General features: G+C 41.4%; 1 protein-coding gene across 1 annotated transcript in view; it reads left to right on the top strand.

The window, feature by feature from the left end:
- Positions 1 to 15,305, top strand: part of arhgap32b (Rho GTPase activating protein 32b) — a 102,245-nt gene that overhangs the window by 32,761 nt on the left and 54,179 nt on the right. Inside the window, exons 3-5 of the mRNA XM_041951729.1 lie at positions 6,993 to 7,098; positions 12,625 to 12,719; positions 13,012 to 13,096. Coding sequence (XP_041807663.1) covers positions 6,993 to 7,098; positions 12,625 to 12,719; positions 13,012 to 13,096 — 286 coding nt within the window. The remainder of the gene's footprint in view (positions 1 to 6,992; positions 7,099 to 12,624; positions 12,720 to 13,011; positions 13,097 to 15,305) is intronic.

Genomic DNA, 15,305 nt, shown 5'->3' with positions numbered 1-15,305 from the left:
CTGAACACGAGGCACTATGCTCCCCTCAGCCCCTCACCACTCATCGGATATCTCTTTCATCAGACCAGTGCCATAATATTCTCTGGAGGGTATTATTGGCAGTTCTAAAAGTGGCATGTATCCATGTGTGTTCAGTCCAGTACAGAAAACATGCAATGCTCTTAAGAGTTGCTCTTATAAACATTGATCACAGCCACCCAAACTGGCAGCACTTGTTTCCTTGGTTTGGCTGGTTTTATTCATTTATTGCCTCCTTAATAAATTTGTGCTGTTTCTTAGGCTTAAACTCAGTTGTAAATAAAAGCTTCTAACATGACACTGTTGGAAAAAGGACTCAGGAAGTTCGGTTGCCAATCAGCTCCAAAGGTATATCTAGATAGGACTGGTAATTGAAATCAATATATATTAGGCTAATAAAACTGTTTTATTAATATATAGCACAAATATACATGTATGCAAAAATCTTTTAATTTAATAACTTAAAATAATGTTCAGTGTAATAAAGTCTGTTCCAGTGTCAAACAGAATGTCATTCAGTGTAGACATTTTCATGCCACTTATAAAAGGGGAGCTAAAAAAAAGGGCAATGGGAATGCTGAGCTTTCATGTTTCATCAGGAGTCATTAATAACATGAACAAGCACATCGTGTTCAGGAAAGTAGTTGAAAAACACGTAGACAAAGACAGCCATTAACTGCATACTGCTGGTACAAACTGAGATCAATTGCCTGATGCTTGGCCTGATCAGCCACCTCAGTAATCAATAAAAACATGCTTTATTTGATGATGACTCAAACCAGTAACTAACTGCAGCCAATGAATGTCTGACACCCTACTCATACTTTGGCAGTTACCAGGTGCTTCGGTGGTGGTACACATACAGTTTTACAATTAAACTGAGGCTGTCTGCTTTCTCTGGGGAAAAAGCACACAAATTAGCACACAAGACACAAGATAAAAGGCATCATATGTTGATAGTCTTCTTGTAAATTCAACATAAACTGTATTTGCTACAAACTTTAAAGATTTTGGATTTTGTTGGCCCAACCCTACCAGCCTCCATTGGTTAGCTGCACTATTTAGTGGAAGAAGACCATGGGAATTTACAAAAATGAGTATTTCTCTCTAAACTACGGCCTGTTTGGTGTATCAGATACACGCCAAACACGGCATGCTAAACTGGCTGTGTGGTAGAAGAGGCATTTGGGCCCCACTCCAGGGCATCCGTGGCACAGGCCCTTTAGCTATGGTGTAATTGTTGCCCTCTGTTACTGTTGTTGGAGCATTCCACAACTTCCATGTTGCTGCATCAAATTCACAAAAAGTATCTTGTTGAGGTCAAACATTACATACATTGCCTCTGTGCTATTTTTAATTGAGTATATGTCTAGAAGGATGAGCAGATTATCACATACAGATTTTATTTAGGTTTTACACAGTGTCCCAAATTTTGGAATCAGGGTTGGACAGCCATTCAGAAGAGCAAAGGAAACAAGCAGCTTGGAAGGGGCACAGAGGAGAAACAGTTTTTAAGGCATTTAAGACAGGAACATTTAAAGCAATAATTCAGCATTTTGGAAATTATGCCTGTTTGCTTTCTTTCTGAGAGCTAGATGAGCAGGTCATTACCAGTCACTCAATATCTGTGCGCAGCATAAGAAGCCACAACCAGTAGCAGCTAATCACAGTTTTAGCAATTAACACTGGAAGCAATGTGAAACAGCTAGTCTGCTCTGTCAACAGGTAAAACTAATTCTGCCTAGATGTACCCCTAAAACTCACTAATTAACATGTGATTTCTCATATTGCATAATTCATACAAAAACCAAAATGTCACAATGACTCTTCCTGGTGTTATGGCGGGTTATATGCTGGAATGATTACTCACAAGATATAACATGTTAACTGAGGAGCTATATGGGTTTTGCTATGCGTTTTTTTCTTATCTTTGGACAAAGCTGGGCTAGCTTTTTCCCCTGTTTCCTGCTTCATGTTTAGTGTACAGACATTAACAGGGTATCAATCTGAACATCTAACCCTCGGCAAGAAAGCAAATGGACATTTTTCTTCCAAAATGTTGGAACTATTCCTTTAAATGATACTATACGATTCCATTGAAAGTTGATAATCAACAATGTTTCCAGCCGTTTCACTGGTAGTCTGGCTAATTGGCAAAAGCTTAAACTATTACAACAGTTACCTTATACGTAGTATGAAAATGACCTACTTGAAAGTTATTAGATAAACTGCAAGTGGTAATTTTAGTATTTGGAAATGGTTCTGCCTCATTTGTGCTTTTGTTTCTGTTGTGATGAACCACTCCATAGTGTGGACGGTGCTTGTATTTAAAACTCTTGGTGCTGCTGTAGCATTTTCCCTTGAGAGTGATCTACTAGTGACTACTCCAAAGCATTGCAACAGAGGGTCTGTGACGGTGTTATGTCATCCACCCTCCAACCTGTTTGTCTCTGTGAAGGAAAAGTCCTGCTTAACAGGCTGTGACAACTGCTGAAATATTAGTAGATAAAACCCACATGATTTCTGTTTGAGGTTGAGCATATGTTGAATCAGGCATTTGGTGGCAAGACTGCCTAACAACAGAGACACAAGAAAGTGGTGGCTGAGGATAACAGCAGAGAGCAATTCATGGCTTTCATTTTTTTAAGCAAAATGGAGCTGCTGGTGCTCTAATGCTGCAAACTTCAGCGGGTGTTGGAAATGTTTGGAAGTAGTCGAGTTTGAAGCATTTGTTCCAGATTGAAGGTTCTTCCTCTTGTTTCTTAGAGAGTTGGAGAGAGAAACATTTGACTCAGCAGGCTAGGAACTTTGGAAGCATGAGGGAAGTCTTCCTTCTACCTCCCCCATCAGTTTCTCCTTATCTAGAAAGGGAGAGGGTAGGCGGAAAGCAGGCGAGAGTGCTGCTCAACACGAGGTTAAAGCAAGGTTTTCTGGCTGCAGTGTTCAGAGTGTTTGGAGCAGGTGCCGTAGTTCCTTTCTCCTTACGTGACTCCTCACCAAGGAATGCTGGGAATGCTGGGAGAAACAACTCTTCTGAACAGAGAAGGTGGTACATGGAGAGTGAAATGCACCGTTGAAGTTTTGCCTTTATCTCTGGCACCTGAAAGTGCTTCACACTGTGTCAGTAGTTCACAAGCCTTCCCTGGTAAGTAGTGCTTAAAGCACTCATTGTGGCTGTGGGATGTCAGTCAGTGGCCCAGAAATTCTTCACAAGTTATTTCCTATCATCTACCGCATGACAGAGAATCTAAGTTACTGAAGACGACCACTTTCTTATGCTATGAGATAAACAGCTAACAGCATGGAGTTTTATTTTGTGCTCCAATTCTGTTGCATGCAGTAGACAGGCAGTTTTAATGTGACTGATCCATGTATTTTGTGTGTCTATCTCGTCTGTTTTGTAAGTATATTATTCTGTTTGCTGTTATTCACATAAGCAGAAAAAAATAAGCTCTGTTATTCAGTTAGACATTTGCCCTCTATACATTTTTCTGCTCTGTGTGCTGTCAAACCCTCGGACTATTGGTCACAGTGTCTCTCTTGCTATTTCAACATCTCTGCAGTGTGCATTTACACGTTTTCCTGCATGCTCGCTCAACCTGACAGTGTTACACTAACAAGATTTCAATCCAAATGTCATGTAAATTTTAACAGAATTTGCAGACAATCTGCAAAAGAAGATGCAACTACTGTTATGCCAATGTTGAGACTTTTATTTGTTGTCCACATCATTTCCACATCAGCCAGGCATAAAAAGTATTTTTATGTTTTCAGTTTCTTTATGCCCAAATTCAAAGTACACATACAAACGGGTGCATGGAAACACAACGCGTGTGCCAATGTGTCTCCAATCGCTAGTTGGATTCAGTTACCAGGGAAGTAAACACTGGTAGCATGTTAAGTGTTCAAACCACACTAAGTAGTTTTTACAGTTTTGGTCACATTTCTAGTTTTTAATGAATTCTCAGTAAATTAAACTTCTTAATTACTAAGGTACTTAATTGTCTTGCAACACAGTTATCTTTGTAGGAAACTAGCTAACCTCTGCCAGATAATTCATAGCTTATTAGCTAGCTAAGCTAGTTGGCTAACTTGACAATTAGTGACACAACCAAGACATTTTTAAGCACCAAAAGTCAGGATGAAATAGCATTTAGAGAGTATTTAGCGTCCGTATCATGACGCACCATGCTGTTGTTAGCCAACTAACAAATAAATTTGAGCTGTTTGCTGCTAAAAGTTGAACGTTGATTGATGGGTTGATGCCATGATATTATTGGTTGGAATTGGTTATGTGAGCATTTTATTGTACAGGAAGAGAATATGATTGGATTTTAAATAGATGTGCAATACGAGCAGGGATGTATCTAAATGGGTTAAAAGGGCACTTTTTGTTTAATCTTGACTTTAATGTACTGTATTCTCTAAAAAAAAGCTGAACTAATCAAGTTAGTCAACCATTGCCATTCTCCCAGTGCCTCCCTACTTCCCTATTAATTATTAATCCTACTTGCAATTGAATTGCAGACAAAACAGCTAATCCGAAATGACTAATTTTAGCTCTTCTAGCAAGTAGAAGGGATTTTTGTTGGCTGCAAATTAAATGCCCCATTGTCCACAAATGTAATGCCATAAACAGCATACACCGCATGCATTTGCGAGAATAGTTTTTGATTAAAGGTGACAAAAAAAGGAAAATTGATGCTTAAAGACATATCTGTTGTCCTCTGCTTTAGGCAAAATGACAGAAACATCCCTATAGATAACAGTTCATTCAGTGCTAAGAACCAACGGCAGTCCAAGTGCTAAATATTCACCTCCACCCCCTTTTAAAATACATAGTGACTGAATGTGATAAATGCAACACATTCTTTCACAGTACAGTACAGTACAGTACAGTAGGCCTGCAATAACTAGTACCTTTTTGGCACTGCTGCAGAGGTGTCTATTCAAACCCTACAGTTAAATTGTGATGTTGGATGTAAATCTAGATGATAGTTTGCTTTTTACCTGAAAATGGGTGACTAGTTGAATCCATTGTAAGCACCAGCAAATGAGCTCATCTTTAGACTAGGACTACAAACATTTTAAAGCCTACAGGGAGTGTTTGATACTGAGAAGATTTTAAATGGAATGTCCAGTCAAATTTTCCAAGGATTAATGAATGTTGAGCTCCCCATACATCCTTGCTGTGGCACTTTGTCCCTCCCTGATTTTCTCCCTGATCTCTTGATTTAGCAATTTCTAATCAAAGTTATATTACTGGGCTGTTGGGTCCCGATGCTGTGAGGTGTCTGTAGCATTTCTAAAGAATTTCAGTGATCTTTTTCAGCCTCACTGGCTTTAACAAGGTCCATCGGGACTATGGCTGTGTCTGTGTGTGTCTGTGTGTGTCTGTGTGTGTCTGTGTGTGTGTGTCTGTGTGTGTCTGTGTGTGTCTGTGTGTGTCTGTGTGTGTGTGTGTGTGTGTGTGTGTGTGTGTCTGTCTGTCTGTTTTAGTCCCTTGTTCAGAAATTGGTGCTGTTAGAAGGATTGCAATACATTCAGACTATGTAATAGGTTTTATTTTTATTTTTCCATAATCCTGTTATTGTGTTACCGGCCATATGTTATCTTTTGATGGAACTCTGATGTATCAGTGTGTTTATTCATTCTTTAATTGAGGATTTAGTTGCAGAAGTCAAGGTGACAATTTGATTAGAGGTCATTGATTTTCATTGGTCTACATTTTTGACAATAATGCTGTTTTATCTTATATATTTGCCCCTCTGACCAAGTTAATTTCCTTTTTGAATTTCAACTTGAACAAGAATCCAATGGGGATTTTTTTCTTCTTTTTGTGTCATCTTCTGTATTTGTAAGTCCTGCTTTTTGAATCTCTCGGCTTGGAATTGTTTTGCTGTGAAAAAGTGACATAATTTGACTGAATGATGGAGTGATATCAGTCAGTAGGGCGACTGTGGCTCTGGAGGTAGAGCTGTCCTCCACTTATCAGAAGGTTGGTGGTTCGGCAGTCTACATGTCGAAGTATCCTTGGGAAAGATATTGAACCCCAAGTTGCCCCCATTGCTCCTGATGTTGTGCATCAGTGTGTGAGTGTGTTAATGCTCGTAATGAGCAGGTGGCCTAGCTTCCATGTGTGAATGGGTGAATGCAGGCTTGTGTTGTAAAGCGCTTTGAGTGGTCGGCAGTCCATTTAGTCCAATTAGTGGAGGTTTTTGGACAACGGGGAACACAGAAAATGGCTTATTACTAAACTTTACTTCCCCGCATCTTGACTCAGACTCCCTGGCCCTTAAGTCCCTTAATGCAGAGACGTTGTTTCAGTGTTTGCTAGATGCTGTCATCTAGCAAACACTGCTAGACCCCTTTGTTTTAGAGCAGCTACAGACTATTCTACCTGCCCCAAAACAGGTCTTTTCCTCTGTTAAATTCCAAAGATATTGCATTTACAATGATAAATCAGACAAAAGCAGCAGCAAATACACACATGTGACATTTGAAGTTGAAATTAGGGATGTAAGCTTCCAAAAATTCACATCAATCTGATGATTGACTAATGAAATAACTGTCCATCGCTAAATGCTCTGTGCTTAATTACTTTGATATTTGCTGTGTATCACAAATATTTTGTTTTTTATATTTATCATATTTTGTGGTTACCATGGTACTTGCAACACTGAGTTTCAAGTTATGACTTAACATTTGACACACAAATTTGAACCTGCTTTGACATCAAACTAAGTAGAGCTGAAACAATGAATCAATTAGTGGATTGCAAGTAAATCAATATGCAGCTACGTTGACAGTTGAATTGTTGGAGTCATTATATATGAAGTAAATAATATCTCTTTATTTGGACTGTTGGTTAGACAAATGCCTTTCAAATGTCTTGTGAAATTAAAATGAATTAAGTTTTGTGTGTGTGTGTGTGTTTGTGCGTGTGCGTGCGCGTGTGCGTGTGTTGGTTGTAGGGGCCTGAGGACTGGACGTCATTTGGAGGACGACGATATTGTGCCTGAGCTCGCTCACATCCATCCCAGAGAGAGACCTGATTGGGAGGAGACCATCAGTGCCATGGTGAGATACACAAAAAGTCATTGTGATGTTTTGCATAGACACAAACATTGACAGATGGTCTCTGTTTTGAGTATATCTGGTGCATTCATCAATGTCCTGCCCTCATCCCAGGTCAACTAAATCTCATCCTGGTGTGATGTTACATTGTCATTCCTGACATGTCACATCCAGTGAGCACTTGATCAGCTGTTTGCTACCTGTCACATTCTTATCAGTGTCTGTTTTTAACACAGCAGGTTGATTAGCTGTGTCCTCTGTTCCTGAAATACTATCACACATTCATGATTAATGCAGGTGACTGTTGGCGTTCTTAAGCTACCCTACTCCAAGCTCTTTACATAGATCGTCATCTACCTGCCATCTGTATACTCCTGTATCATCTGTTTATTTCAGCCCATCTCTCTATGCTGGATTCCATTCACCAGACAACATCATTCATCATTTCCTTTCCTCCCATCTTTGGTGTGGGTCTTGCTTCTTGCATCAACAGCACAGTGAAAATGAGGCCGTCTCCATGGTAACATGTCGAGCCACCCATGGTTGGCGCATGGTTGGAGCAAGTGCTCACTTCGATCGGGCATCAGAGAGAAAGAGAAACAACAATCTCTCCAGGCTAATGAATATTGATCACAGAGGCGGGGCTTTTAATACTGCATGTCTGCTATTCTTTGTTCAATATTTGATACGAGAGGGACTCTGCACTGGAGTGGCATGCATTATGTATGTCTCCGGTGGTTCGAGGAGGTGATGAGGAGCGCTAAGCAACTTAGTATAAGCTGTCACACCAACGCCCTGTTGCGCTGTGTAGAATAGATCATATTCTGTGTCGACTGCAGAGCATTCCTGCGACATAATGATCAAATGAACAGTAAAATTTTTTCAAAAGTTCAAGATTTGCCATGATGGTACAGCATTTAGATCATGCCTAGGAATAGGTTTCAACAAGTTCAAAGCTTTCACATTCATTTACAGCATCAGAGCCACACAGTCAGGAAAGCATTCAGAATATGCCTGTGGCTGTTTTTGGTTACACACACACACACACATGCATGCATGCACGCACACATGCTTATTTTCATCTGTAAATTTGCCTTGTGGATTGATTGATCTGTCACTCTGAGTATAAAATGTCAGAAATTACTGAAAAAAACCCTTAATAGTCTACAAGTCTATAAGTCCAAGGTGATGTGTTAAAAAAAAAACACCAGTCCAATACCCTGAGCTATTCAGTTTATTATAACAAAAAACAAATAAGGCAGCATAAGTTCCAGTTCAAATGAGAAAATTGGAACCAGAGAAAGTTTGCTGAAAAATGTTTTAAACAGCATAGATTTGTCTTTCGATGGGTCATACTGTATATGAGCCAGTAAAGTGACTGCTGTGTCTAAACAACTGCTGTCCCTTGTCCACCTATGTCAGCCTGATCCAGTTAACACCTCAGATAGAGGTGGTGTAGACTGTCTCGGCTGTCTTAAAAACTACAACCTCATCTGCATACCACCTTTACTGTCACCGACCGTCTGGCTGTAAAGGTACTGGCTGAATACAGGAAAGTTCCACAGATCTGGTCCACCTTGATTTTATCTTATCCACACTTCACTTGGCCACTTTGTATTTCTTCATCATCATCTGAAGTTATTTTGTCACATGGGTGTCTTCAAACAACCTGCTGTCAGATTACTGAGATGAAGATTCCACTAGGATATAAACTGATAAAATCTGCTTGCACCAAAATCTATTCCCTGGGCCATGTAAATGTTTCGTTGACCCCAGCTGCATTTTATTTTTACTCTTAATTAAAGATAACTGAAACAAGTGAGTGGCTTTGTTAAGGAAGGTTGTTCATGTGGGGTGAATGTTTTGGCCTAATACTGAATAGGGTGCCTATTCATGCCAGTGCGATTTGAAAATGTAATTGAAAGCTATTCTTATCAATATCAATCTTGATGCTCAGACTCCTCCATGTGACTGGTGAGAGCTTTCTAATCTCCTGTAGGACAAAACTGAAATGAGCAGGGTCACTCCTGGTATGAAGCCAACGAACAAACAAGATTTGTGCTCCAACAATGCAGTGAAAAGGCATTTGCCAATCTATAACAGCAAATATACTACAAGCAAGAAGGAAGTTGAATGAGCAAGCAAAGAACTATGCTCTGCACAGAGCAAGGTGAAATCTAATTGTTTAATAACACTGCATATGCAGTATGGAGCCAACACACCTTGTGAAGTAGTAGACATCAGGGGTGTCTCGGTCTTTATTGTTCCTGCCTGTGTGGTCCTGTCATGCCTTCAGCAAATCAGGCCTCGATCCAATATACGTATCTTAGAAATGAATATGATAATGAGATATTAAGATATTGTGCCCACACCTCCGTCGCCGGCCTTGGTAGGGCACGCTCAGACCAGGGGGTGTGTCACTTCAGGTATCTGTGTGAATATGAAATACAATCCAAGAAGTCCCGCCCGAGATCCATGTGTTTGAAGGTTTATCAGTTGCCAGAACATGGCACAGAGAGTTATAGTACAGGGTTACATTATTATGAGGATGGATTTTACAACTTAGTTATCATGCTAGCAATTATTTTATCTTTCAGAATAATGATGGTGAGGCAAACAGCTGAAGTACATGTCACAAAATCTGCAAGGAATGTACGTTTGCATTATTCGACTGGTCAATGCAGTGCTTTGTCTGATGAGGTTGCAGTGCTTTGTCTGATGAGGTTGCAGTGCTTTGTCTGGTGACGTGGCAGTGCTTGTCTGGTGACGTGGCAGTGCTTTGTCTGATGAGGTTGCAGTGCTTTGTCTGGTGACGTGGCAGTGCTTTGTCTGGTGACGTGGCAATGCTTTGTCTGGTGACGTGGCAGTGCTTTATCTGGTGACGTGGCAGTGCTTTGTCTGATGAGGTTGCAGTGCTTTGCCTGATGACATTGCAGTGCTTTGTCTGGTGACGTGGCAGTGCTTTGTCTGGTGACGTGGCAGTGCTTTGTCTGATGACGTCGCAGTGCTTTGTCTGGTGACGTCGCAGTGATTTGTCTGATGAGGTTGCAGTGCTTTGTCTGATGAGGTTGCAGTGCTTTGTCTGGTGACGTCGCAGTGTCACCAGACAAAGCACTGATGACATCGCAGTGCTTTGTCTGATGAGGTTGCAGTGCTTTGTCTGATGAGGTTGCAGTGCTTTGTCTGGTGACGTCGCAGTGATTTGTCTGATGAGGTTGCAGTGCTTTGTCTGGTGACGTCGCAGTGCTTTGTCTGGTGACGTCGCAGTGCTTTGTCTGGTGATGTCGCAGTGCTTTGTCTGATGAGGTTGCAGTGCTTTGTCTGGTGACGTGGCAGTGCTTTGTCTGATGAGGTTGCAGTGCTTTGCCTGATGACATCGCAGTGCTTTGTCTGGTGATGTGGCAGTGCTTTGTCTGGTGACGTGGCAATGCTTTGTCTGGTGACGTGGCAGTGCTTTATCTGGTGACGTGGCAGTGCTTTGTCTGATGAGGTTGCAGTGCTTTGTCTGGTGACGTGGCAGTGCTTTGTCTGATGACGTCGCAGTGCTTTGTCTGGTGATGTCGCAGTGATTTGTCTGATGAGGTTGCAGTGCTTTGTCTGATGAGGTTGCAGTGCTTTGTCTGGTGACGTCGCAGTGTCACCAGACAAAGCACTGATGACGTCGCAGTGCTTTGTCTGATGAGGTTGCAGTGCTTTGTCTGATGAGGTTGCAGTGCTTTGTCTGGTGACGTCGCAGTGTCACCAGACAAAGCACTGATGACGTCGCAGTGCTTTGTCTGATGAGGTTGCAGTGCTTTGTCTGATGAGGTTGCAGTGCTTTGTCTGGTGACGTCGCAGTGATTTGTCTGATGAGCTCGCAGTGCTTTGTCTGGTGACGTCGCAGTGCTTTGTCTGGTGACGTCGCAGTGCTTTGTCTGGTGAGGTTGAAGTGCTTTGTCTGGTGACGTTGCAGTGCTTTGTCTGATGAGGTCGCAGTGCTTTGTCTGATGAGGTCGCAGTGCTTTGTCTGGTGACGTCGCAGTGCTTTGTCTGGTGACGTCGCAGTGCTTTGTCTGGTGATGTCGCAGTGCTTTGTCTGATGAGGTTGCAGTGCTTTGTCTGGTGACGTGGCAGTGCTTTGTCTAGTGACATGGCAGTGCTTTGTCTGGTGACGTGGCAGTGCTTTGTCTGGTGACGTGGCAGTGCTTTGTCTGATGACGTCGCAGTGCTTTGTCTGGTGATGTCGCAGTGATTTGTCTGATGAGGTTGCAGTGCTTTGTCTGGTGACGTCGCAGTGCTTTGTCTGATGAGGTCGCAGTGCTTTGTCTGGTGACGTCGCAGTGCTTTGTCTGGTGACGTCGCAGTGCTTTGTCTGGTGATGTCGCAGTGCTTTGTCTGATGAGGTTGCAGTGCTTTGTCTGGTGACGTGGCAGTGCTTTGTCTGGTGACGTGGCAGTGCTTTGTCTGGTGACGTGGCAGTGCTTTGTCTGGTGACGTGGCAGTGCTTTGTCTGGTGACGTGGCAGTGCTTTGTCTGATGACTTTGTGCTGCTCTCCAGCAAAGGTTGAACTCCTTCAACTTTTTTGTCCTGCATTTTGTTTTTGCTGGAGCCCTCTGTGTCCCCCCACCCCCCCACTGCTGCAACAGAGTGGCCACCCTCAAACGAAAGAGAGGGAGGAGGATGAAGCAGAAATTTATTAATTACACCTCTTCCACATTCTTTGGAAATGTTTGACAAGGCACATCTCCAACTAAAATATTGTTTTGCTACCTAGAGTACTACAGGCCACATTTGGCAAGCCAATGGTCAAGGCAGTTTCAATATGATGAACAGGTTACCTAGTTGCCCCAAATCACACTTGATGAGTTTATGTAAACGCCCTAAGGTCCAGATGAGTCATCAAATATATTATACCATTGTAAAGGTAGAGGAAATGGAGGGGTTTTGATATAAAAATGAAAAAAATTTTGTTCTTTTCATATATTTGGTAAATATCAAGCAAGTATGCAGAATGAAAGAAATGTATTTTACTTCCACTACTAGGTAATGGGACATTAAAACAACTTAAATATACTGAAATACAACGGTGGGATGCACTATAGCTTTGACGGAACACTGTCATAACAAGTTAAAAGCCAAATAGCTTTTACAATTTACCACTTGACCTCACTGACTTCACGCAGCCTCTTGATCTACATTTGGAAACAAACTTACACTTCTTTGCCATTGGTTTTATTTCATACAAGTTTGGTATGAGATCTGCTTACTGGCTTGCCTGCCAGTTTAGTTCTGAATAAAGTGGCAGTTGATTTAAATCAGTTGAACCGCACCACTTCACCATCTCATGTATTCGGTTATCATCCTGTTCACAAGACAATTCACTCAAACACCACAAAGCCCGAGAAAAGAGATTTCATCTTCCTTTGAGCAATCAGATGATGTTTAGAGCCAACTCACTTGAATCTATTTGAAGTTAAAAGTCTTCTGCTGCAAAACTTACATAGAAAATAGCCCAACTCGCTGATGTTAGTACTTGTTTGTGTGTTTAGGCAAGGAGTGCAGAGATCCCTGAGCTGAGGACGGAGCCCCTCATGCGCTCCTGCAGCAGCAGCACAGCCAGCATGAAGGTCAAGAATGTCAAGAAGTGAGTAGACACACACACACACACCTGCCTCTGCCTGTCTCCTCCACCTCTCTCACATCTCTCCTTCCCTCTGTTCATCTCTATTTATCGCACTTAACTGGCTGTTTATCACCTCTGTTTCCTGCTCGAGTTCCTTCCATTCCATAAGTCTATTTCTGTGTCTTCCTCCTCCTTTCGCTCCCTCTGCTTGCACTGCACTCTCCTTCTTATACTAGTCACACACACTGAGAGGTGTTATCATGAGCAGAGGATGAAGTGCTAACCAAACTGTATGTGTGTGTTATGTTTTCAGACTTTGCTTCACCAAGGGCCACTTCCCGAAACTGGCAGAGTGCGCTCACTTCCACTATGAAAACGTGGACTTTGGCACAATTCAGGTAAAGGCCATAAAGCTTTCTCTGAACATCACCACATTGATGTAAAGTCTAATCTCATCTATCCCAAGTGATGAACAATTCAACCTGAGGTTGCAGAGATTACACTCAGAGCAGTGTGTTTACGTCCCCAGTGTGGCTTGAAAATGTTGTTGGAAGTGGCTGTATAAGATTAGCGCGCCATGGATGTCAATCATGGTGTTGACGAAGCTTTGAACTTCTCATTTTTTTCAAAGACTTATGTTCTCTCTAGTTATTCCCCTGCAGTGTTGGGTAAGAAATAGAACGATGATGTTCATGAAGACACAAGTATGACTCACATGTCTCTTCCAATTGGCATCAAGCAGAATTCATCGGTTTCACTGTTGATATCATAAAAATGGTTGATCATTTGCATTTGTTTGATATCTTCTTGAAGGCCCAATCCAGCACGACCTCATTCACTCCAGCTTCACACACCGCAGATGACTGAGGGGCTCTTTTGTTTGTTTGTTTGGTTTTTTTGTAGCATTGGTTGAAGTTACTTGGAGATCTAACTGCTGCTTGTCTGCCTTCCATTAAGCAAGTAACTGCTGTAGTCTTTTTTGAAATTGAGGTGATTAATGCCCTCACAGATTTCCCCCCTCTGACTTTATTTGCAACACACTGTGCTAGCAGCTCAGATCCTTTTTGCATCAGTTCCTTTCCCATACAAGTTGTTTTGTGTCTCTTTATCTTTTTTCCGTAGAATCAAAATATGGCCATCAGCTACTAGGAACTTGAATGTCTTAAAAATGCCATAACCAGTAGGCTTTTCATAGCTAAGATGCTCATCTACCTTGAAGGAACCCTACAGACTCTGTTGAGACTGTGATGTTAGAGTATGTTTGCACTCTCTGGATAAAAGCAAGTATGGTAATTAACTGTGGCGTATTTTTGAGAAAAAGACCAAATAGTTTAATGTGAACACTACAGTTTAGAATCAGTGAGGATTAAAGCCATTAATGGAACACTCCACAGATTTTACACAGAGGTAGTTCAGTTTGCTTGAATATTACACAACCTGTGAGAAGAGTTGCACAGTGTCTTCTGTGCCTCTTAAAAGTTTGAAAAAAATAACCTTAATGGTGTCATTACGGTTGTTAGATTTTGAAACAAAGTCTGCATTCCAACCTGAACGTGGGGGAATTTGAAAGAAGTCCTGTGATTTTGGTGTTTGAGCCACACTATGGACTTTTTCAATATGTCACTTATATTTCTGTGAGTGCAATACTAAATAGCTGGAGTACTCCTTAAAAGGGAACAAAACTGATTCTAGGATTCACAGAGCTGTTGACCATGCTCTATTTGCATATAAAGATAGAACGCCTATGTCATGTTTAATCAGCTGTTGTTCTTAAACTCACCAAATGCATGTAGAGGATGCACAGGAATAACTGGTTTAAAGAATGAAAAGATGGTCATTTTAGTTGTTATGACAGTTCCACATTAATATGAAAAGTATTTTTGCTTTTAAAAAATGCATATGAGGGTTTGAAAGAGAAATGGCCTGCTGAATTTCGGCATTTCATCATAAAGATTGCATGTATGCTAAGATCTCTATCTTTCTCTGTCAGACAACGTCATTATGTTAAGAAACCAGTAGAGGTCAGCAGTCAGCTAAATTTATTACACGTTGCTGTTGGGAGGGCAGGGCTCGATGGTTTGTTAAAAAGCTCAGATCTACTTCACCTGCAGATTATTTGGTGATGTAACTCAGGTTACGCCACAGAATTCATCTATTCATTCACTGCATAAAGGAAGCTCTCAGCTAATGTGAATTGTCTGCAGTCAGTAGATGGGCTCTCCGTTTATTATCCCAGCTGTGTGTGCTGAGTGCTCATACTGGCACAGAGCAGCATGACTGTCTTACCCTTTGTGGTTTTCATATTGCTTTCAAGCGTCATTGTCTTTTTGTTTTGCTTGGTTGTTTGCTGCTCTTTGGTTTCAGTATTCAGCACAGCTCCTGCTTCTTCTTGAGTGAACACAACCCCACGCTAAACTCACATCTTCTTTGTTTGTTAAGGGATTAATTAATCTGCATTTGTTCCCTGTGTTAATAAGTATATTCTCTCCATAATCTTGCCTCAACCAAAGCTTTTTGCTTGTTTAGTGAATTGGTCACAAATGTATTCTGTTTATTTTGCCCAAATGATTCTGACATGATATATTTTTGATGAATGAAAACACTGCT

Source organism: Chelmon rostratus, chromosome 14 (genome assembly GCF_017976325.1).
Source record: "Chelmon rostratus isolate fCheRos1 chromosome 14, fCheRos1.pri, whole genome shotgun sequence".
Taxonomy (NCBI): Eukaryota; Metazoa; Chordata; class Actinopteri; order Chaetodontiformes; family Chaetodontidae; genus Chelmon; species Chelmon rostratus.
Note: the sequence above shows the minus strand (reverse complement) of the source record. Positions and strands in the feature narration are given on the sequence as shown.